This window comes from Miscanthus floridulus, chromosome 5 (assembly GCF_019320115.1).
Source record: "Miscanthus floridulus cultivar M001 chromosome 5, ASM1932011v1, whole genome shotgun sequence".
NCBI lineage: Eukaryota > Viridiplantae > Streptophyta > Magnoliopsida > Poales > Poaceae > Miscanthus > Miscanthus floridulus.
The window spans coordinates 148,980,728-149,003,124 of record NC_089584.1 but is presented as its reverse complement, the minus strand read 5'-3'; the positions used below and the strand labels follow the sequence as shown (position 1 = coordinate 149,003,124).

Sequence of the window (22,397 nt, the reverse complement as noted above, 5' to 3'; positions counted from 1 at the left end):
GTAGAGCGTGGAGCCCGTAGCACGTGTAGGGAGGAGCCGGAGACAGGGCCATCTCTGGAGGCGTCCGAGCATCAACGCGACTGTTTGGGGGTTCGGAAAATCGTTTGGAGAGCAAACATGGAGAAAACAGTTCGGAGAAACATTATGGCGATATACGGAGATTGGAGAATATTTAGAAGAATATTAAAGCGTGACTTAACTTTAGACAGAAAGTCTGGTCGGTGACATATGGCGTTATCTGGTCGGTGAGAGGATAGACGTCTTCAACCTAGTTGGCGAATCTGCCCCTCAGGGCATGTTGGTAAGCGGCGGCGGCGTTGGTGAACCTGAAGGGCAGAGCCGCAACTTCTGGAGTTTTCCGAGCAGCCTCCGATAGATCTAGATCGGAGGGTGGTCGGTGCTGAACCAAAGTATCCAGGGCCGATTCGGCGACGGAGAGATAATCCGTGAGCTTCAGACCGGCCCGATCGATGGATTCGATCATATCATCATTATTGATCTGTCCCCTCTGGTAGCGAGGAAGCGGGCGGCGGGTCGTTGATGAAGACGACCTCGGAAGTGGTTCCAAGATCGGATCTGCAGTTACAGGAGCAGGGGTGGTCGGCGCAGAAACGATCTGCACCGGCTCGAGGAGCTCTTCGACTCCGTCAGCGTTGATGACCCACGAGATGGATCCGACCGTGAAGATCTGGCCGGGCTGCAGAAGGAACGAAGAACCTGCGGAAAAAGCCACCTTGTTCGACAAGGAAACAACACACACAACCCCTATCTGGCGCGCCAACTGTCGACAGAATATCGTCGGCAGTCCACCGAGGGATATCGCGCGATGGTAGATTTGTCGGTGGGGATGCGCGTGATCAGGAACCGGATGGTGACACAAAGTGCAGAGACAGCGATTTAGACAGATTCGGACCGTCTGATCGACGTAATACCCTATGTCCTGTGTCTTTGGTGTATTGTATTGAGATGTATGTAGATCCATGTCCACTATTGGACCCCTGCCTCTTCTTATATATTCTGGAGGGGTAGGGTTATAAGGAAAGTATTATATTTGGTACTATACAATAACTTGCGGTGCACGTCGAGCAGCGCCGTGCACGCCTTGATCTTGTGAGCTAGGTCACCTCTGATGATATGGCCCATGTCTTGTCTTGTGGATACCGGGGGCCATACCCCACAATCACGTTTTTCTCCCACAATAAATTCGAGCAATAGGAACTTCAAAATGTTGCATTCAAATCTAGTACACAGCCATCCAACCAATTTTAAATACCAAACCAACGAATTGCAAAAACGAAGAGGAGGTGTACCACATATACACGGAGCAAGAGATCTCTACTGCTAGTGGGACTCGCTCGGCAACCACCTCAGTTTGACCAGACATAACCGGGCCCACCAAAAACACAAAACGACCTGCCTTTTTTGAATCAACAAGAGAGAAAAAAAAAACGAAAGGAGACCGGACTACCGGAGAGACAGGCAGGAGCCAAATTTACCTCCCCTGCCACTTCGCCTTTCTCCAACCTGTGCTTCCCCGGCGCCGCCCCCGCTCCCGTCGCCCGCCGCTCCTCCCCTTTCTCCTCTCTCCCCGCGTCAGATCGGCCTCTCCGCGCCGGGGGATCGAGGTCCCGCGATCCCTCCCTCCGCGCACGGGAGGGACCCCGGAGGCGGGATGAGCGGCTGAGGACGACGATGGCAGCGCGCAGAGCCACGCCGCAGGAGGCCGCCATACGCTCCGTCGGCCTCGGCTTCGACGTCGTCCGCGACGTCCGCCTCAAGTACTGCAAGCAGCGCGGCGCGCCCGATCCCTGGCTCATCGAGCTCGACCATGGGGAGGTCCAGGATATCGTGCTGCCCGGCGGCGTCACCGTTGCTGGCGTCACAAAATCGGTTAAGTGCGACAAAGGGGAGCGGATGAGGTTCCGCTCCGATGTCCTGTCGTTCCAGCAGGTGTGCTTCTGGTTCTGGTTCTGTTCCTGTTTTGTTTGTATATCCATTTCTCTTCTTATGGATCCCTATATTAGTTCATACTGATTGTACCAGCATAACAGAGAATAGCAACCGAACTGGGTATTATAGGGTTGAACGACGTGCTCTGTAACTGTAAATAGTCTACCGCACCAAACGAAATAAGCAAATAGAAAGTCATGCTAAACTATTGCTACTTTAAGCAGGTGTGGTTTTGTTTGTATACCCATTTCACTTATTCTTATACGTAGTGACATATAGGAGTGTTAGTTTCCTATTACTTATATCTATATGATAGAGTATAGCAACTGAACTGGGTATTGCAGTGATGCATGGCGTCCTCTGCAAATAATCTACCGATCAAACAGACTAAGCAAAGAAAAAGCCATGTTTAACTGTTGCTACTTTCAACTACTAAGTAGTAATGCTGTTGTGCATGTATACCGTATAGTTAGACGATATCCGGAGCTGCTGCAAAGTCCTGCCATTCAATAGAAAATAGGATCCGAATCGGTTGGAAACATTTAAACGTTTTGAGTGATAGAAACACAAGGACAATCTTGAGACGTTTGAGTCCTTTTAGGTAGATGCTGTTATATGGTCATATCATGCACTTTTCCTCTTCAAGTGTTGTTGTTTTAAATACTAGAGTACATCTACATCCATGGAAACTATTACTGCTCATATCTTGTGTTTACAATGCTGAGAAAAGCCAGTTAGCCACCTTCCTCAAATTATGAAACACTTTGCAGATGTCTGAGCAATTCAACCAGGAGCTATCTTTGTCTGGGAAAATTCCATCTGGCTTCTTCAATACTATGTTTGAGTTTTCTGGCAGCTGGCAGAAAGATGCTGCTAATACCAAAACACTTGCTTTTGATGGTTGGTATGTCACACTATACAGTGTCGCACTCTCAAAAGGGCAAATTGTACTCCGAGATCATGTTAAACAGGCTGTTCCATCAACCTGGGAACCTGCTGCCTTGGCAAGGTTAGATCCACATCTGAATCTACAGTTTTGGCACGTAGGATGAAACTCTGTGTTTCTCCTTCAGTTCATATTAGTCTTTACCTTCAGTTTTTTAACTCTCCATTTTTCATAGCTCCCCTGATTTTATCATTGGCCTCCTGGCAAATGTGTGTCACCCCACACCTCATAACTTGTCATCTATTGCCATTTCCTATCCTTACTAATTGAATACATGTGAATGATGTCAGCTTACCATTTTCACTGAATCATTCTGAGTTCATCAATATAAATCTTAAAGTTTAGTTGCTTTACTCTTCAGGTTCATTAAAAAATTTGGCACTCATATAGTTGTTGGTCTAAAGATGGGCGGGAAAGATGTAATTTATTTGAAGCAACAGCATTCATCGACCTTGCAAGCTGCTGATGTTCAAAAACGATTGAAGGAGATGTCAGACAGGAGATTTTTTGATGCAAATGGGCAATCTGACATGGGTTTCAAGGACACATATGGGAACAATAAGGTGCTTTCTGAGCCTTTGTTTCTTCTTCTTTTCCCAGGATTTCTTCCATTTAACATCAATGATTACTGTTAAAGTGGTACCTGTACAGTATAACTTATTTAAGATTTAATGATTGTTTTGTTGAACACCCCACAACATGTAACGTTTACTTCTGTGAGCCTTAAAAACTGCAGCTTTTGATCAGTGGAATTTGTGTTTATCACCTCGATTACTAGTCCAACAAACATTAAAATAATAGATTCCCTCCAATTTATTTCATTGAATTCGTGGGGAAGTTGGGACAAGCAGCTGGCCTATATTGTTTTTTTTTCAATAGGTAGTTTCCCCTTTTCTGTGACATGATACATAATTACATACACACTGGTTCTATGGGCATGCGACCATAGCCTCAAATTGTGGCTGGTATGACTGTTCTGGTTGAGAAATATTTAGATGGCAAAGAGAAATATACATTGACAAAAATATTTAATTTCTTGATATACCATGCCCATAGATCTAAACTGCTTACTTGCTCTGAATTCTGATTTCAATCTTAGGTTTTACTTTTTTTGGGTACTGTCATGTATATTTTATCATGAAAGGATGCTGGCTGGACGTAATATGTTCTCAGCTTACATTTTTCTTCCACATTTTCTGATTTAACATTGTTGCACACTGTACAGAGTGATATCAGAGAGCAACAGCTGAGATTTGTACAGTCCAGTCCATTGAATTCTTACCCGTCAACTGAGGTACGGAGCTTTGTGTTATAATGTTCAATCGCTCATCATTGCTCAAGCAAAGAATCATATTTATATTAGCTTAGCTGGATGTCTTAGCATGATACACATTTTTGTTCGCCCTATCTCAGGATTTGGTGATGATGCCTAAGCGAAGAGGTGGGAGGGATAAAGAATTTATATCTCATAGCGAGTGGCTTAATACTGTTCAAACAGAGCCTGATGTTATCTCAATGTCCTTTATACCAATCACTTCACTATTGAATGGAGTTCCTGGAAGTGGATTTTTGAACCATGCAATTAATCTGTATCTCCGACGTAAGTGTCATTTCACCCTCTTTTAAGCTGCTGTGCTGTATTTAGGTTGACACAAAAAAAACCCTGTTCTGTACTCTGTATATATGAATGATGCTAGGAGAAATCTGGATATACAGCCACAGTATATTACAGCACAATGTCGGCGTTGACACTTTTGAAATTTGGTTACAGTTTTTGCCCTAGCCATAGCCAGGAATAGGATGCTTCTGGTTTAACATTTGAAAGGGACTGTTTTCTAATATGCTTTTGGTGTGAGGTTCTCGATTGTTAGGGTTGAGATACCCTGCCACCTGGGAAAATCGATGGTTGAAAATAAAAGGGAGCTGGATTTATTCATTTTTTCTCAAGAGAAACAAACAGTTCCTTTTCTTAAGGAGTTTCACAATTGAATGCATGGCTGGAGAATTTTAGTTAGACAATGTGTTATGGCTGGATGATTGGCTTTATTAATCTGACTAGAAGGGTAACAATGGCAGGGAATGGAGTTTGTTCACCCTTCCTAGGAATCTCTGAACAGATTAACTCAATTACTGCTTAACCAAACAAAGTTCTGCCATTCTCCTTAAGTAGAGCCGACGCTAACAAATTCCTAATCTCAAGTGCCAACCAAAACTGACTTGCCAGAGCAACAAATTCTATCCTAACCACTTGTGGACGCCACAGCCTTTTTGTTTCTGCGTTAGTATTTGCCAACAAAGGCATCCGCAACACAATGGTTGTGCTCCTGCTCTGCTAATAACATGCAAATGTAGAAAAATAGGTGGTGCAAATTTTTACGGGGAAGAAATCCTATATGTGCCATAATACTTCTGGTTGCAACTTGCAAAGCACACAATCTAGCAAAATTAATATTCGGCCGCAAGTCCAACTGCAACAATTTGGTGATATATTGAAATTTGGTGCAGATAAACCCCCAGTCGAGGAATTACATCAGTTTCTGGAGTTCCAGCTACCAAGGCAGTGGGCACCTGTTTACAGTGATCTCGCTCTGGGCCCTCAGAGGAAAAGACAAAGCAGTACATCGTTGCCAGTAAATATAATCGGTCCAAAGCTTTATATTTGCACTAACATGGTATGGACAGCTTCTGCTATTGTCATAATCGACAGTTTTCTTTCTCTGTTTCATTTTCTGTACCTTTTTTTTGAAAAAAAAAACTATAGTATTATTTTAGTTGTTTTTTTTTCACTAAGATGATGGTTTGATTTTTGATTCATGTGTTTCCCCCATTCATATTTTGAACCCAATATCAAATTCGCTGCAGGTTGGTGTGGGTAAAAGACCAGTTACAGGACTCCGGTTGTTCCTTGAAGGAAGGAAGAGCAACAAATTAGCTATACATCTCCAACATCTATGCTCTCTTCCTCAAATTATTCAGCTTGAAGATGACCCTTACAATCACCAAATTCCAGAATATGACCGCAAATACTACGAACCAATTGGACCGTGGAAGCGTTTCTGTCATGTCTGCACAGCACCAGTCGAGTCAGATGATTTGTCCATTGTCACAGGGGCACAATTAGATGTGGTTAACCATGGCCTCAAGAAAATTCTGTTCCTTCGCCTGCATTTCTCCAAAGCCTGCAATGCCGTTGTAAGGAACTCGGAATGGGAGAATTCTCCCAACCTAGCTCAGAAATCAGGCCTTATCTCAACACTCATCAGCACACATTTCTCCTCAGTAGCTCAGAAGCCCCCACCGCGGCCAGCCGATGTGAACATAAACTCGGCAGTGTACCCTGGTGGCCCACCTGTTCCAGTGCAGACCCCAAAGCTGCTCAAGTTTGTTGATCCAACAGAGATGATGCGCGGGCCGCAGGACTCACCGGGCTATTGGGTGGTTTCAGGCGCAAAGCTGAACCTTGAGAGGGGTAAGATATCATTGCGGGTGAAATACTCACTGTTGACAGCTATGATGCCAGATGATGAGTCACTTGATGATGAAGAATTTTAGAACCTGGAACAAAAGAAAACTGTGTAGCTAACGTTGAGGATACAGATGAAGAATCTAAGATTTCCATAGAATTTGTGCATTTGTCTGATGTTGTATGCTTTGTGTTATTTTTTTTTTAAATGTAATAGCATAAATGAGTTCTCTGTTCTGAATGGAGCGAGAAAATTTGTTGTAACATTTCTTTGTAACGTGGCGCATAGCCATCAGCATTAGATAGATCAAATTATTTGTATATATATGAGATGGATCAAAAATTATATTGTTTGTTCGTATCCTGTGTACAAGTAAGTATGCCTTGTTGCGAGTTCTGGCTCCCTTGCCATATATTCTTTTTCTACAGGCCCTGTGTTCATCTGGGTATCCGATTTGATGATGAACCTCTGAGCTCCGAGTGCTCTGATTTCAGGAAGACCCAAAGAGTATGGATTCGTATTATGTGAGCTTGTTATTTCATGAGAATTTCAATCTCTCTGCAATCTTAATTTTATTCCCGGTGGGCTGCATGACACATAGGATGTGTTTGGTTTCTTAGTTGAAGCTTGGCTAGGATTGGAGCCTGGGCAGCCAAGCCTGGTTCTCTTTCGGCGATCTAATCTGCTACGAAGTCTATAAGTACCTGCAACTTGATCACTGTTATTTCATATTTTCTTTGTCCTAAAATAAATGTCAATATGTCATTACGGTATTCGTGCTGATCAAATTTTCTCACTTTGACTAGGTTTGTAAAAAATATTAGCAATCGCTTATGTTGAAATTTAACTTATGCTGATTTGTTGTGAGATGAAAATATTCAACTAATGACACTAATTATGCACCATAAATATTAATATTTTCTTTCGGCGTGTTCGCTGGTTGGTTTCTGGGTTGGTTTGGATTGGCCGGTGCTGATTTGTTGTGAGAGAAAAACACTATTGGCTGGTTGGCTGAAACCAACAAACGAACATGGTGTTTGTCTTATACATAGTTGGTTAAAGTTAGAAATGTTTGACTTATCAAAAAGTAAGAATAACACTTATTTGGAAATCGATGCAGTAGTTGACCCTTTCCTCATTCTTCCTGATGATTTGTATCCTTGCAGGATATCTTGTCACATCGAAGGTACAGGGACATGAACAGCTAGACCATGAAGGTCCATGGAACGTTCTCACAATGCCCTAGCTTCTAATTGAAGGTTGGAGTACGGACCGGAACCGATGAAAGGCGCGGTAACACATTCACTAGGAGCGATGGCAATTAATCGCCGGTTTTTACAATCAGAGCCAGTTAGCTTAAATAATCCACAAATCCACATTGGCAACGCTAAAATAAACGCTACTGCTCCACTATAGGCGTCCGTTCCATGCCGACGCAGCTAAGTGGGCTGCGGACTGGCCTAGATGCCTGCTCTCCTTATCGGCATACATGATTTCTCAAAAAAAAAAAAGAGAGCGGCATCTTATCTTCCCCATTAGCATCGGTTCTACCTCACTGCCAGCCCTTCGGTCGCGTACGCCCGAGCTCCGCTAGCGCCCGCATCCGCATGAGAGCCGCCGCCGTCCGCATACGCACGCCGCTAGCCGCGTACGCACGAGCTCCACCGACCACGCTGTGCCGCCCGCCCGTGGTGAGGGAGACCGCTTTCGCCTCGACCACGGGGAGTCAAACACCTGGCCGGCGGCCAAGAAGACCTCCGCCTCCGCTAGCCCAGCTCGCTGCGCCCGGGTGTGGAGCTCGCTCGCGTACAGCTCACGGCAGCCCGGGTGGAGCCCGCCCACGCACATCTCGCGCCTGCCTACCCAGTTTGCCATGGATGGGGCGGAACTCGCCCGCGTGTAGACCGTGACGGTCGGGATAGAACTCCACACGCTGATGAGGACCCATTCTCCCAAGCAGCAAGGAGATGTTGCGTTGAAACTGCATGTTGCAAGCATCTATTTCAAGTGTTCAAATATTTCAGAGGTATGTTGCAAGTGTTTTATATCGATGTTGAAAAAGTAAATCGGGATGTTGCACATATTGCAATGGTGTTGTCAAGTGTATGCCCCAAATGTTTAATCTGTTTTAGACATATGTTGCAAGTGTTTCATCTGGATGCTACAAAAGTAGATTTGGATGTTGCATACACATGCATGTTGCAAGCGTATGTTGCAAAGTGTTTTAAGCGTATATTGCAAGTGTTTTATCTGGATGTAGCGTATGTTTTGCAATAGCTACAAACGTGTGTTTCCTAGTATTTCAGACGCATGTTGCAAGTGCTTCTATTGTTTTAGACGTATGTTGAAACTGTTTAGATCTTGATGTTCTGCAGCAGCGACCTGCCCGCTTGCATACGCATGGTGGAACACGGGGTGGCACAGGCCCCCACATGAAACTGGCACAGTAGGCGCAGGTGTCCGTCCGAACGTCCACGCGCTATACGTTCCGTAAATAAAACACGCCATATATCGTATTCACCATCCCAGATTGTACTGTGAAAAATGTTATAAGAGGTACCAAACTACCGATGTAGCATTATCCAGTAACAGTCTCGAAGCATTGGTGGCATTGAAAGAGAACCAGTAAGCCAAACAATGTGGACTATATATCATAACCGGAACCTCAATAAGTTCCACCACACTCCAGCTATTCACTTCTTTCAAAGAAAAGAGTCATATGATACATTTGCCAAATGAACATCAGTTGTTTCTAAGGAGCATTTGGTTTTTAATCAAATTTGCGTTGTAGTCTGCAACCCAAACGGATCCAGCCTCAGTGCAGCAGTAACCGTGTGTGTGACCTTCTATTTCAACCGACAGGGTGACCCTGGGTGCCTGCTTTGAAATCTGCAAATCCTCCAAATTAACTGAAGATAGTTAGCATCTAGCAGCCCAGTTCCCCAACACCAGCTATCAGAATAGAATGCTGTCAAATAGCATATCATCACCTCACCTCTTCTAAGTGAGATAGTGGACCCCAGTGATCATCCACACCAAACAAAAAGGCCATTTTCTCCTCTTGTGCTCTGATGAAAGTCCAGTCTGGTTCTTCAGTAAGCTGGAGCACAACGAGAAAGAAATAATCATAGCCACTATGCAAGTAAAGATGGAGGGGCTCTAGTTACTCAAATAGATGTGCTGTTATAATGGTCCATGCGTATGTATGTAGAAGTAGAAGTAGAACATCAAGTAGTCAGCATTGTAACCTTTTGGAACTCTGTCATTGCCATGAAAAGAACATTGCGCACTGTATTGTACTGCAATGGGCATGGAGAAGGGGCACATGTCTCAACATTTTGTGACAGTTGAAGCATATGAAACAACACACCAAGTTGGTTACTAAAAGTTCAGAACTAACCCTTAAGAGATGGCAGCATACAGCATCAACAGCTGTTACAGACCATGAAGGTCCAAGGAACCTTCTCACAATGCCCCTTGTAATTGAAGGTCGGAGTGACCCGATGAAAGATGCAGATAAACTAACCAATTTACTTAGGAGTGATGACCTGATCCAAATTGAGAAGACCCACTTCAGCAAAATGATTAGTAAAGATTTGGGAGCATATTTGAAACACAAGTCAAAGTAAGGTCTTTTTTTTTTTTTCTCGAAAACGCAGGGGAGCTGCTTCATTATATTAAGAAGAAAGCAAGGGGCTAGAGCCCTACAACACATGCCACACACAACCCCACATAACTCAGAAATTACATTTGCGCCCGAAAATAGAAAGGGAAGTGACCAAAAAGACCTTAAAATTTACTTCTGAACAGATGAAAATCACTACTAACTTAAAAGTTATAGTCAGCTACATGCCACTCATATCCAGCTTCCCATGTTGCATTGCTTGTTCAAATGGGAAAATAATCTTATATTGCATCATCCTATACTATTTTACTTGACTACAAATCAGTTGCTCACCGCAATATATTCAGTGTTGATGCAATCATGCCACCAAGTTAGATTATCAAAACTTTGGCAAAAGAAGCAACATGCTATGATGACAATTATAAAAACTTGATCAGAGCATTTCAGTACCTTGCGATATATCCAATTGCTGATTGTGTTACAGAACTCTTGTTCATCTTTATAAATGGATACAGTCCTACAAAAAAAATTATCTGTCCAGGAGAAGCGAAGACAATAGTAAACGCTATGGGCGGATTGTGGGAGAGGACTGGCAGACATGGGCAAGAATCCAGACCTTATTCTGAAATCTTTTGAAGACTTCCAGGCCTATGTATGCGCCAATTGAATGACCAACCTTCATTTAAACAAACAAATGCAATTCTTTTGGGAACGAATAAAGAGATGGTGAGAAAAGGCACAGGTTCCATATTGGGTATTTAAATAAGGAATAGATCTGAATGTTCCAGAGTTACTGAACATAACATGTTATGTTAATCTATATTAATAAAACCCTGTGTAATGCCATAACAATGCTGTGAACATTACAGTGACAAAGGTTCTATAATACTTTGATTTCACATTACAAAAGGCAAATGGGAACTTGGGCCAGATGTTAAAGCAGTCAAATCTGTGATGCATACTCCTCTAGGTTGTATAAATATCCGGATGTTATTTGGAAACTACGACTTTCCACTTCCAAACAAGAGTAAGCACCTAAGCTCTGATATCTGTAATACCCATTTAGATTACATATATTTGTATGCTAGTATGTAAAGAAACATACTAGAGTTTTCAGTTAACATAGAACAACTTGAATGAAGGCTTGTAGTGGTGAAGGCGAAAGTTTACCAAAACTATTGGTTGTTCAGAATGCTGAAGCTCTTGCTCAATGAAATCAACCTGCATGCATGAACACCGATTAAACGGGATAAACATGGGATAAAACCACAGGGCAGTCTTGGCCTGTTGGCCATGCAAATAAAGGAGTTAAATCTTCTCCGGAACAAACTGATTAAAAAGTAAATCAGTACATGAAACAGAACATATTAAGACAATGGCAGATGAAACAAATATGAGGCTTTCCTCTCTATTTTGCTATTTTCTTTCATGACAGAAGTTGCAGAAAAAGCTGTTGCAGCAGAAACACAATTGGACAGAAAATAGTAAAGAGAAGTTTCAAACTGATGGAGCATGTAAACTGCACCTTGTGGTCAATTTGTTCATACAATGAAAACAATCGTCCATGCTCACAGTCCTGCCATAAGATGTATCAAAATCAGTCCTGCTGGCAATACTAATATGCTGAATAAGGAATCTAAACAGAGTTAAATTGTAGCCCAAACATTTAAGGATCTCTAATATATGTGCATTACAAGGTTTGCTGCAGGGTTGTTGGCACCCATAGTTGCATGTGAAACAAACATCAGGTAAGTTGTATAAGTTACCTTCTGGCTATGTGAAATGTGCCCTATTGCTGAAAACAGGCAAGGTTCATCAGCAAACAGCAAGTCACACAGATACTAGCCCATACTACACAACGAAAAATGCATTATGCAGTTACCTGTAACAGATGCTTGGCCACCGAGGTTTTCATAGAGCGCTTCGACAAAGTCCTTATAAAACGCAGCTATGCCTACCAAAACAAAACAGAAACTGGTTACATTCAAGAGCATTTCAACATTTCGAATCCTCTCTCTTGCTTGAACCATACGCGCAGCGCAGCACACCGACCTGGATTCCCAGGAATAAGCAGCACGTGGAGGGACGGCTCCTTGGACCTTATCTCGAGCAATTCTGTAGCAAAGCTGCAGGGAATCGCGGCGAGCGCGTGTGGTTAGAACTGAAGAACAGCTTATAAACCATCCAGATTCAGCAATTCGTCAGCTCAAACACCAGTGTAGGGTCGTCTGTCCGTGTAGTGTAAGTTGCGGTAGTACTAGTACCTCGACACCTTGCATAGCCTGGTCGTGGCCTGCTCCCTTGGCGGGAACGGCGTGAGCCTGACTCTCTCCATGGATCCCGTGCTTCGACCCGGCCCTGGCGTCGCGCCGCACGCCGATCTAAACCACCTGCAGCGCTAACCGCGCGAGGAGACATCAGGCACGGACGAAACCGCGATACGGTGGGGATTAGAAGAACGGTAGGTCGAACCAACCTGAGCGCTGCTGCAGAGATCACCGGCGCACCGGAGCAAGACTGGCGGAGGACGAGGGGCGGAGGACGAGGAGCGGAGCGCGTTAGTCGGTAGGAACTACTAGGAAGGAGGCGGTTGATTACGGGAGAAAGAGGCTGGCCGCTGGCAGCTGCTCGTGCCCGAGGGGCGGAGATGCTTACCCATCCGATTGCAGATGGATCGTGGACGACGAGGAGGAGGAGCTGGGTGGGGGATTCGCGGGTGCGGCGCGCGCCGGAGAGTGGAGACGAACAAGAGTGCCTACTGGTCACCCAGTCACAGGTCGGACAGGTGAGAATCGGGTATTCTGGGCCCACCACGAGCGGTGGTGTGCAACGTCATCGACCAAGCCATGTGAATGAATTTGTGAGAAATAAACTTTTTTATTATTCCTATGAAAATAATGGATTTGAACGTTATTTTGTGGAATTCGTGTACTTCATTGTCGTACAGGGGGAAAATCACAACCGAGATGGATGCAAAAGCTAGTGCCCTGGTCGCTCGGTTTATAAGCCATATTTTTTTTTTACCAACGAATAGTATTTTTCTCTCGTAACAAATCGTTAACGATGTTTGTCATGGGCATAGAAAAAAGAGAACTGAAAGAAAAAAAAAATCCATGCTCCACCAAGCAGTTAAGTTTAATGTTAATATTGCCTTTCTTTAGAAAAAAAAAATCAAAACTCCCTTTATTTTCTCCTAGATGGACAAGAACCAACACCACATGAATGAAGCCTTTTAATTGCCTGCTTGCTTCGAATTACCACGTGTGGCCGTCCATGTCAGTATGTAAGCCGAGCTTAGAGTTCTATTTGTAGCCGTAGCATTACTCGTTTTACATACATCCTATAATTTTGAAATTTGAAACTAATGTAAATGTAATATAACCTTTTGTCTCAAAACTGCCGTAAACCAAACTTTTCTTTGCTTGCTTTTAATTTGCGAAAGGAAATTGTTCCAAACCGCATACAGGGAGGATATCACGCGCAAGGCGCGAACTCCAACTCCAAAGCCCAAACCCACCTCGCCTCAGGGCAGCAGCTTCCAATTTCTCTGCCTCCGCGCCTCCGCGGCGGCCATGGACGTCGATCACACCCGTCGCCGCGCGTCGGCGGAGGCAGCGGCGCGGACCCGCCCCGCATCCGGCGGCTGGAGGAATCGGTGGTGAACCGCATCGCGGCGGGGGAGGTGATCCAGCGCCCGTCGTCGGCGGTCAAGGAGCTCGTCGAGAACAGCCTCGACGCCGGCGCGTCCACGGTCTCCGTCACCGTAAAGGACGGAGGGCTCAAGCTCATACAGGTTTCCGACGACGGCCACGGCATCCGGGTATGCTCGCTAAACCCTAAACCCCTGAAATCGACCCCACTTTTTTTTTTTTTTGATAGGGACCCCACTTTTCTAGTGTCGAGTAGTTGGAGGACCGAGTTCGTTTTGGAGCGGTTCTGCGATTGGTGGATTCAACGAATTGCCAAGCATGTGGATGATGAACGAACCATTAGGGACATTTGGTTCTGTGCTTTGATATGTTTGAAATGTTACACATTGCAAACAATATTACGAGAACAAAACTATCAGGATATAGTTTTCCCTATTAAGCAGTCCAGGAATGTGAATGCTAATAAATTACAGGTACGATTTTGGATGCTACTCCTAGTCCTATATGGCTATATGTGATGTGTGAGTGTGACCACAAGAGGTTTGTTGCATTTCGAGGGGCCTGCTCCCTATCATAGGATAAGCACATTCACTAAGTGATCTGTTAAGACTTCCGAGGTTCTTTGTATTTTGAGGGGCCTCCTCTCAATTATAGGATAACTGCATTCAATGCATGTTCTGTTCATATTTCGCAGTCTCACCCTAAGTGTCCCACTGAAAAAGCACCTATGTAACTAATTTGTTTTCATTTCACAGTTTGAGGATTTGCCAATATTGTGCGAAAGGCATACTACCTCAAAGTTATCTGCGTATGAGGATTTGCAGACCATAAAATCTATGGGCTTTAGAGGGGAGGCCCTGGCCAGTATGACTTATGTCGGCCATGTTACTGTGACAACAATAACAGAGGGCCAACTTCACGGCTATCGGTTAGTTCATGAACAGTTCAAAATTTTATGATTCTGCTATATTCTATATTTGCTGCTGATATAAGTTATGTCATATTTTCCCGTCAGTGTTTGTTATAAAGATGGAGTAATGGAGAATGAGCCAAAACCCTGTGCTGCAGTTAAAGGAACTCAAGTCATGGTCAGTTTACATGAAGTACCTACTTCCTTGTCTGCTTAATACTGTTGGATATTGGATATTTCTGTAAGGTTTACAACAACATAATTCTCTGCAGGTTGAAAATTTATTTTACAATATGGTAGCTCGTAGAAAAACATTGCAGAACTCCAATGACGACTACCCCAAGATTGTAGATTTCATTAGTCGTTTTGCAGTCCATCACATCAATGTGAACTTTTCCTGCAGAAAGGTAAATATCCCTGCCCTTTTCCACCATTATATCATCGTCTGATTTAATAAGGCACCCTTTATATCATCACTCATCAGATTTAATAGGGTATCATTTGTTTCTTATGTCACAGCATGGAGCCAATAGAGCAGATGTTCATAGTTCGAGCACATCTTCTAGACTGGATGCTATAAGGAATGTTTATGGGGCTTCTGTTGTTCGTGATCTGATTGAAATAGAAGTTTCAGATGAGGATGCTGGAGATGCAGTCTTCAAGATGGATGGTTATATATCAAATGCAAATTATGTGGCAAAGAAGATCATGATGATCCTTTTCATAAATGGTAGAAACATATGAGAATAGTACTAGTGACTTTTTTAGGGAGCCAATATTTCTCCATTCCTGTGTAAATAACATCTGCTGGTTTATTTAGATTTGGAAACTTTTTCTCTACAAATGAATGATCATGTAGATAATCCACCATTGCCATTCTGGTCAGAATTAGTCAAGTTAGCCGCTCCTTTTTGTTTTCTACTATATGCATTATTTCTCTGCTTTATCATTTATGTATCTTCATATTTACTCTTCAGATAGGCTTGTAGACTGTACCGCTTTAAAAAGGGCAATTGAATTTGTGTACTCTGCAACGTTGCCTCAAGCATCCAAACCCTTCATATACATGTCCATCAATCTTCCGTCAGAACATGTGGATGTCAATATACACCCAACCAAAAAAGAGGTATGCTGTTCTGCTTCTGATGTTCAAGCATTTTTCTTTCTTTTATTTTTTCCAATTATAGAACAAATGATTGGACACTTTTGTGAATACTTTGACTTTCAGGTTAGCCTCTTGAATCAAGAGCGTATTATTGAAACTATAAAAAATACCATTGAGGAAAAGCTGAGGAATTCTAATACCACAAGGATATTCCAAACTCAGGTAATTAATTGGCTATTTAGCACTGTGTATCTGCAAACCTGCTTATATTACTTAGTCCCATACAAATACGTGATACTTAGTTACTTACCCTTGGATTGTATGTGTATTGTGAACATTGATATTACATGGTAGTTCTGGGTCATAACCTTTATTCCGCTACTATACTTTACTTACCGGTTGCCATATATCTGTTTGACAACTTTTGATTACATACTTGGGCACCATGTTCATAAAATCTTTCTTGGAAACATGACTCTTCACTGGGTGACCCTGCCTATAAACACAAGCATTGACCTGAGAACTTTATTTGATATGTCATATGTGTTTTTTATGGCATATGATTTGGCGATGGTCAAGCATGTTTTTCATTATTTATAATAACAGATTCTTATACTTGAAACGTCCTATGATGTCTCGCTCTGGGCCCTCAGAGGAAAAGACAAAGCAGTACATCGTTGCCAGTAAATATAATCGGTCCAAAGCTTTATATTTGCACTAACATGGTATGGACAGCTTCTGCTATTGTCATAATCGACAGTTTTCTTTCTCTGTTTCATTTTCTGTACCTTTTTTTTGAAAAAAAAAACTATAGTATTATTTTAGTTGTTTTTTTTTCACTAAGATGATGGTTTGATTTTTGATTCATGTGTTTCCCCCATTCATATTTTGAACCCAATATCAAATTCGCTGCAGGTTGGTGTGGGTAAAAGACCAGTTACAGGACTCCGGTTGTTCCTTGAAGGAAGGAAGAGCAACAAATTAGCTATACATCTCCAACATCTATGCTCTCTTCCTCAAATTATTCAGCTTGAAGATGACCCTTACAATCACCAAATTCCAGAATATGACCGCAAATACTACGAACCAATTGGACCGTGGAAGCGTTTCTGTCATGTCTGCACAGCACCAGTCGAGTCAGATGATTTGTCCATTGTCACAGGGGCACAATTAGATGTGGTTAACCATGGCCTCAAGAAAATTCTGTTCCTTCGCCTGCATTTCTCCAAAGCCTGCAATGCCGTTGTAAGGAACTCGGAATGGGAGAATTCTCCCAACCTAGCTCAGAAATCAGGCCTTATCTCAACACTCATCAGCACACATTTCTCCTCAGTAGCTCAGAAGCCCCCACCGCGGCCAGCCGATGTGAACATAAACTCGGCAGTGTACCCTGGTGGCCCACCTGTTCCAGTGCAGACCCCAAAGCTGCTCAAGTTTGTTGATCCAACAGAGATGATGCGCGGGCCGCAGGACTCACCGGGCTATTGGGTGGTTTCAGGCGCAAAGCTGAACCTTGAGAGGGGTAAGATATCATTGCGGGTGAAATACTCACTGTTGACAGCTATGATGCCAGATGATGAGTCACTTGATGATGAAGAATTTTAGAACCTGGAACAAAAGAAAACTGTGTAGCTAACGTTGAGGATACAGATGAAGAATCTAAGATTTCCATAGAATTTGTGCATTTGTCTGATGTTGTATGCTTTGTGTTATTTTTTTTTTAAATGTAATAGCATAAATGAGTTCTCTGTTCTGAATGGAGCGAGAAAATTTGTTGTAACATTTCTTTGTAACGTGGCGCATAGCCATCAGCATTAGATAGATCAAATTATTTGTATATATATGAGATGGATCAAAAATTATATTGTTTGTTCGTATCCTGTGTACAAGTAAGTATGCCTTGTTGCGAGTTCTGGCTCCCTTGCCATATATTCTTTTTCTACAGGCCCTGTGTTCATCTGGGTATCCGATTTGATGATGAACCTCTGAGCTCCGAGTGCTCTGATTTCAGGAAGACCCAAAGAGTATGGATTCGTATTATGTGAGCTTGTTATTTCATGAGAATTTCAATCTCTCTGCAATCTTAATTTTATTCCCGGTGGGCTGCATGACACATAGGATGTGTTTGGTTTCTTAGTTGAAGCTTGGCTAGGATTGGAGCCTGGGCAGCCAAGCCTGGTTCTCTTTCGGCGATCTAATCTGCTACGAAGTCTATAAGTACCTGCAACTTGATCACTGTTATTTCATATTTTCTTTGTCCTAAAATAAATGTCAATATGTCATTACGGTATTCGTGCTGATCAAATTTTCTCACTTTGACTAGGTTTGTAAAAAATATTAGCAATCGCTTATGTTGAAATTTAACTTATGCTGATTTGTTGTGAGATGAAAATATTCAACTAATGACACTAATTATGCACCATAAATATTAATATTTTCTTTCGGCGTGTTCGCTGGTTGGTTTCTGGGTTGGTTTGGATTGGCCGGTGCTGATTTGTTGTGAGAGAAAAACACTATTGGCTGGTTGGCTGAAACCAACAAACGAACATGGTGTTTGTCTTATACATAGTTGGTTAAAGTTAGAAATGTTTGACTTATCAAAAAGTAAGAATAACACTTATTTGGAAATCGATGCAGTAGTTGACCCTTTCCTCATTCTTCCTGATGATTTGTATCCTTGCAGGATATCTTGTCACATCGAAGGTACAGGGACATGAACAGCTAGACCATGAAGGTCCATGGAACGTTCTCACAATGCCCTAGCTTCTAATTGAAGGTTGGAGTACGGACCGGAACCGATGAAAGGCGCGGTAACACATTCACTAGGAGCGATGGCAATTAATCGCCGGTTTTTACAATCAGAGCCAGTTAGCTTAAATAATCCACAAATCCACATTGGCAACGCTAAAATAAACGCTACTGCTCCACTATAGGCGTCCGTTCCATGCCGACGCAGCTAAGTGGGCTGCGGACTGGCCTAGATGCCTGCTCTCCTTATCGGCATACATGATTTCTCAAAAAAATAAAAAAAGAAAAGATAGTGACATCTTATCTTTTCCATTCGCATTGGCTTCAGCGCACTGCCCATCCTTTAGTGCACATGTAATTGAACTTTGATGTGAATTCTGTACCATTGATGATGTTGTTCCATGTAAGTTGCAGGCAGTAAACTCCTCAGCATTTACTCAAGTTTGCACACAGAAGGACAAGGGTACTGATGTCAAAATGGCCTCTGGTATGTACAATGTCAATCAACACATATAATGGATCATAACTTTTTAAGCTTAAATGTTTTCCAGTAGTGCCCTATGCTGCCTTGGCGTATGAGTTAATTGCTTATTACTATTTGCTACCTGATCAGTAGTGTCTGAATCCCGCCCAGCGAATCATCTCATTGTAACCATTTGTACTGTAGGAATGAAATCTCAAAAGACTCCTGTGAGCCAAATGGTCAGAACTGATCCACGCAATCCATCTGGAAGGTTGCACACTTACTGGCATGGGCAATCTTCAAATCTTGAAAAGAAATCTGACCTTGTTTCTGTAAGGTAGGCTCTTAATTATCAAGCTAGCAACCACTGAGCGTTCCTTTCAGATTTTCCTCATCATTTGATTTGATCTTGTATTTGTGTCATTGAACCACTTCACCCCCTCACATGCACCCTTTATTTTTTGTTTACAAAGTTGATATCCTATCCTTGTTATGTTTTTTTTGCTTGCATGCTGGATCTCGTTTTATTGGGAGTGCTGTCCTTTCCTTTTTCTATGCTGGTTGCTAATTCAAACAATCTATTTTAAGAAGTGAAAACTGTGATTGCTATCATTTATTTTTGCTGAGGCTGATTTTATTTCTCAATGTTTACATGATTCTACAAGAAATGTTGTAAGATCAAGGAGGAATCCAAAGGATGCTGGTGATCTATCTAGCCGTCATGAGCTTCTTATGGAAATAGATTCTCACTGCCATCCTGGTGAGTTCATCTTATCCTTTGATGACTGAAAGGAGTGCCTCTATTCTTTTAGCCTGATGTTTTATCTACTGCTGCAGGTCTTTTAGAGGTTATTAAGAATTGCACATATGTTGGCCTGGCTGATGAAGTTTTAGCTTTGATACAGTGCAATACTCACTTATACCTTGTCAATGTTGTAAATGTTAGGTAACTCCAACGCAGTGAATTATCTCTCGTCCTTTCCACATGTGACCAGTGCCTTATCTGAGCAAAAACAAAAAATTCTTACATGATTCGCAGATGGCACTAGAAACCCAATTCCACTGTAATGGTCTAACCATACAGATAAGATGCATGCATGCCCACATAAAGTTGTTCAGGACTCATGATGCCATGCCAGACCATCACCCTGCTACCACCTGCATTGCAACTACTGCTGCCAATTCGACATATTGCATTGATATTATTTATTTCCAGGGACATTTTAGTATTTAATTTCATGTGGTATGTTAATTATTCAATTTACGGTGCAGTAAAGAACTCATGTACCAGCAAGCTCTGCGCCGTTTTGGAAACTTCAATGCTATACAGCTTAGTGAACCAGCTCCTCTTCAGGAGCTGTTGCTGATGGCACTGAAAGACGATGAATTAATTGGTGATGAAAATGATGAGGAGAAACTGGAGATTGCAGAGGTAAGTTGTTTTCTGAATTGCCCAAAATCTTGGTTAATGTGATAGGTTCCTAAGGTGATGTATAATATTGATAAGTTTGTTTATTTCAGTTTGAGTCCACCAACTTCTTGTTACATAGCCCTTTAAACGAACATTATCTAATTGTTGCAGGTAAACTCAAAGATACTGAAAGAAAACTCTGAGATGATTAATGAGTACTTCTCTATTCATGTTGATCAAGATGGGAACTTGACCAGGCTTCCAGTTGTACTTGATCAGTACACCCCTGATATGGATCGTCTCCCAGAATTTGTGTTGACTATGGGGAATGATGTAGGTTTTCTCTTATTAAGTCATCAAGTTCATTATGTGTGCTAATTTAAAATTGGAGCGTGAAACTATAGTGCTAGACTATACACTCCCTATCGAGATGGCAAGTAATTCATTAGCAGAACTGTTTCAGTGTTTGAAATTTAATTAGCTTTTCATATAAGTATCTGAACATAACTTCTTATTTAACTTGTTTCTTAGTCTGAGCCCTGATATATGTTGCCTCATGGCATTTTTTTGGATGATGCAGTCCTCCTAGTTCTGGCAACCCTGATTTTTTTAGCAATTTCAATCTTAAAATAGGTTACCTGGGATGATGAGAAAGAGTGCTTCAGAACGGCAGCTGCTGCTGTTGGGAACTTCTACGCACTCCATCCGCCCATCCTTCCAAATCCATCAGGGAGTGGCATTCAGTTGTACAAGAAAAATAAAGATTGCATGGCGAGTGGCGAACATTTTGATAGTACAGGTGAGCGGATTGGTATACGTACTTTGCAGCCATTGCTCAGTGAGGTGCTACTAGTGCTAGGACATTATCAAGAGTTGCAAGGTGTACACCTTAGTAGACATCATCAATATTACTGAAGCTGGATTCTATCCCAGTTGACAACCCTGAAACCACTCCTATAACATGAGATGAAAAAATAAAGAAAACACTAATAATTATGATATATGATGCTAGGGCTACATATTTCGTAGGCTCAATTCTAGCGCTGAATACATGTATTTTCATCATCATTATTTGCTATTGGCACTAAAAGGTGAATTGTGCCACAGATGAAGATGACATTGATCACGAACTACTTGCGGAAGCAGAGACAGCATGGTCCCAACGCGAGTGGACCATTCAGCATGTCTTGTTTCCATCCATGCGACTTTTCCTCAAGCCCCCAAAGTCAATGGCAACAGATGGAACCTTTGTTCAGGTTTGTTCCCTTGTTTCAAAGCTTTGACATGTACACCTTTGAGTGTGTATAGAAACCATTAGATATTAGATATGGCCAAACGCCCAAACCCCTGACATTGTACTTTGATCTATGGATGGTTTAGTTGCTGCACCTAATTCATTGGCATGCTTTACATACATGTTCTTATATTTCTCACCAGGTTGGCATTGAATTGTTCAACAAATTGCCAATACGGAGTCCTATTTAGAAATGCATGTACTTGTACTATTGGTACCGTCAAATGTGCCTCCAGACTGATGCATACTTCTGAAACTGAAACAACCACCATCCCATCTTCTAATCGTTGCAATGTCCTTGGCATAATCTTTTAACAAGGTAGTACGTGTACAAGTGGTCTTGCATTTTCTTTAAATTGCCAGTAAAAAGCTGCAAATTATCTTAGACAAATCATAGTATCATCACCAGGCCACCGGTGGGTTGCATTGTTTTGAGTAGATTGTCTTCCTTTCTCATGTCATCATGTAGCCAAGCTTTGAAATAATGTTACTTGTATGACTCGCCTCTGTCGATGATAATAACAATGGTTGCTAACATCTTTCTATTTATTTTTCTGAACTGTGTGTGCAGATTGCTTCTCTGGAGAAACTTTACAAGATTTTTGAGAGATGTTAGCTCACACAACACAAGTAACAACTTACAAGAAGCCGAAGGAACACTCCAATGAAACATTTTGTGCTGTATATAATTTTGTACTTGTGGCATCGTAAATGTTCTTTTTTGACAAAACATAAACGTTTTTTTAGTAGTAGACAGATTAACTAATGAAATTGGAAGCGTACCCTAAGCAAATTCGCATGTACTGTCAGTTTCAGTATCCTCTTGTTTGA

At 42.2% G+C, this 22,397-nt stretch overlaps 4 protein-coding genes across 5 annotated transcripts; 3 read left to right on the top strand and 1 right to left on the bottom strand.

Annotated features, from left to right (window-relative positions):
• Positions 1-1,474: 1,474 nt before the first annotated feature.
• On the top strand, positions 1,475-6,720 carry LOC136454118 (MACPF domain-containing protein At4g24290-like). The gene is made up of 7 exons (XM_066454664.1): positions 1,475-1,950; positions 2,721-2,959; positions 3,258-3,459; positions 4,122-4,190; positions 4,310-4,496; positions 5,402-5,568; positions 5,759-6,720. Exons 1-7 carry the CDS (start codon positions 1,693-1,695, stop codon positions 6,446-6,448), a joined length of 1,812 nt encoding a protein of 603 aa, XP_066310761.1. The 5' UTR covers positions 1,475-1,692; the 3' UTR covers positions 6,449-6,720.
• A 2,211-nt stretch (positions 6,721-8,931) lies between these two features.
• On the bottom strand, positions 8,932-12,765 carry LOC136454117 (uncharacterized). Of its 2 annotated transcripts, none has more exons than XM_066454662.1 (14): positions 12,641-12,765; positions 12,462-12,502; positions 12,250-12,383; positions 12,038-12,111; positions 11,868-11,939; positions 11,680-11,780; positions 11,511-11,561; positions 11,156-11,206; positions 10,602-10,661; positions 10,436-10,518; positions 9,761-9,908; positions 9,609-9,659; positions 9,356-9,460; positions 8,932-9,249 (listed from the first exon to the last, which is right to left on the bottom strand). In XM_066454662.1, the coding sequence occupies exons 1-14, from the start codon at positions 12,642-12,644 to the stop codon at positions 9,103-9,105; spliced, it is 1,122 nt and encodes a 373-aa protein (XP_066310759.1). In that variant the 5' UTR covers positions 12,645-12,765; the 3' UTR covers positions 8,932-9,102. The 2 variants fall into 2 exon arrangements, with proteins under 2 accessions (XP_066310759.1, XP_066310760.1); XM_066454663.1 differs by having other exon boundaries at positions 8,935-9,249; positions 11,752-11,780.
• Positions 12,766-13,586: 821 nt separating this feature from the next.
• LOC136454116 (DNA mismatch repair protein MLH1-like) lies at positions 13,587-22,376 on the top strand. The gene is made up of 16 exons (XM_066454661.1): positions 13,587-13,805; positions 14,391-14,563; positions 14,651-14,723; positions 14,818-14,952; positions 15,065-15,275; positions 15,523-15,671; positions 15,774-15,872; positions 18,813-18,885; positions 19,066-19,198; positions 19,527-19,621; positions 19,699-19,807; positions 20,134-20,293; positions 20,444-20,605; positions 20,906-21,071; positions 21,380-21,528; positions 22,138-22,376. Exons 2-16 carry the CDS (start codon positions 14,472-14,474, stop codon positions 22,180-22,182), a joined length of 1,851 nt encoding a protein of 616 aa, XP_066310758.1. The 5' UTR covers positions 13,587-13,805; positions 14,391-14,471; the 3' UTR covers positions 22,183-22,376.
• Positions 16,289-17,527, top strand: LOC136451222 (MACPF domain-containing protein At4g24290-like; the record flags this gene model as incomplete). Its single annotated transcript, XM_066451949.1, has 2 exons — positions 16,289-16,375; positions 16,566-17,527. Coding segments are annotated over 2 exons (777 nt in total), but the record flags the coding sequence as incomplete, so codon positions are not given.
• Positions 22,377-22,397: the final 21 nt, after the last annotated feature.

Coding starts and splice junctions, on each gene's coding strand:
- LOC136454116 (XM_066454661.1), top strand. CDS start 14,472: ATGGGCTTTAGAGGGGAGGCCCTGGCCAGTATGACTTATGTCGGCCAT. Junction 15,873..18,812: donor CAAGGATATTCCAAACTCAG/GTAATTAATTGG, acceptor TGTAAGTTGCAG/GCAGTAAACTCCTCAGCATT. Junction 19,622..19,698: donor AGATTCTCACTGCCATCCTG/GTGAGTTCATCT, acceptor CTACTGCTGCAG/GTCTTTTAGAGGTTATTAAG.
- LOC136454118 (XM_066454664.1), top strand. CDS start 1,693: ATGGCAGCGCGCAGAGCCACGCCGCAGGAGGCCGCCATACGCTCCGTC. Junction 3,460..4,121: donor ACACATATGGGAACAATAAG/GTGCTTTCTGAG, acceptor CACACTGTACAG/AGTGATATCAGAGAGCAACA. Junction 4,191..4,309: donor ATTCTTACCCGTCAACTGAG/GTACGGAGCTTT, acceptor GCCCTATCTCAG/GATTTGGTGATGATGCCTAA.
- LOC136454117 (XM_066454662.1), bottom strand. Junction 11,940..12,037: donor GCTTATTCCTGGGAATCCAG/GTCGGTGTGCTG, acceptor TTGTTTTGGTAG/GCATAGCTGCGTTTTATAAG. Junction 10,519..10,601: donor TCAAAAGATTTCAGAATAAG/GTCTGGATTCTT, acceptor TCTCCTGGACAG/ATAATTTTTTTTGTAGGACT.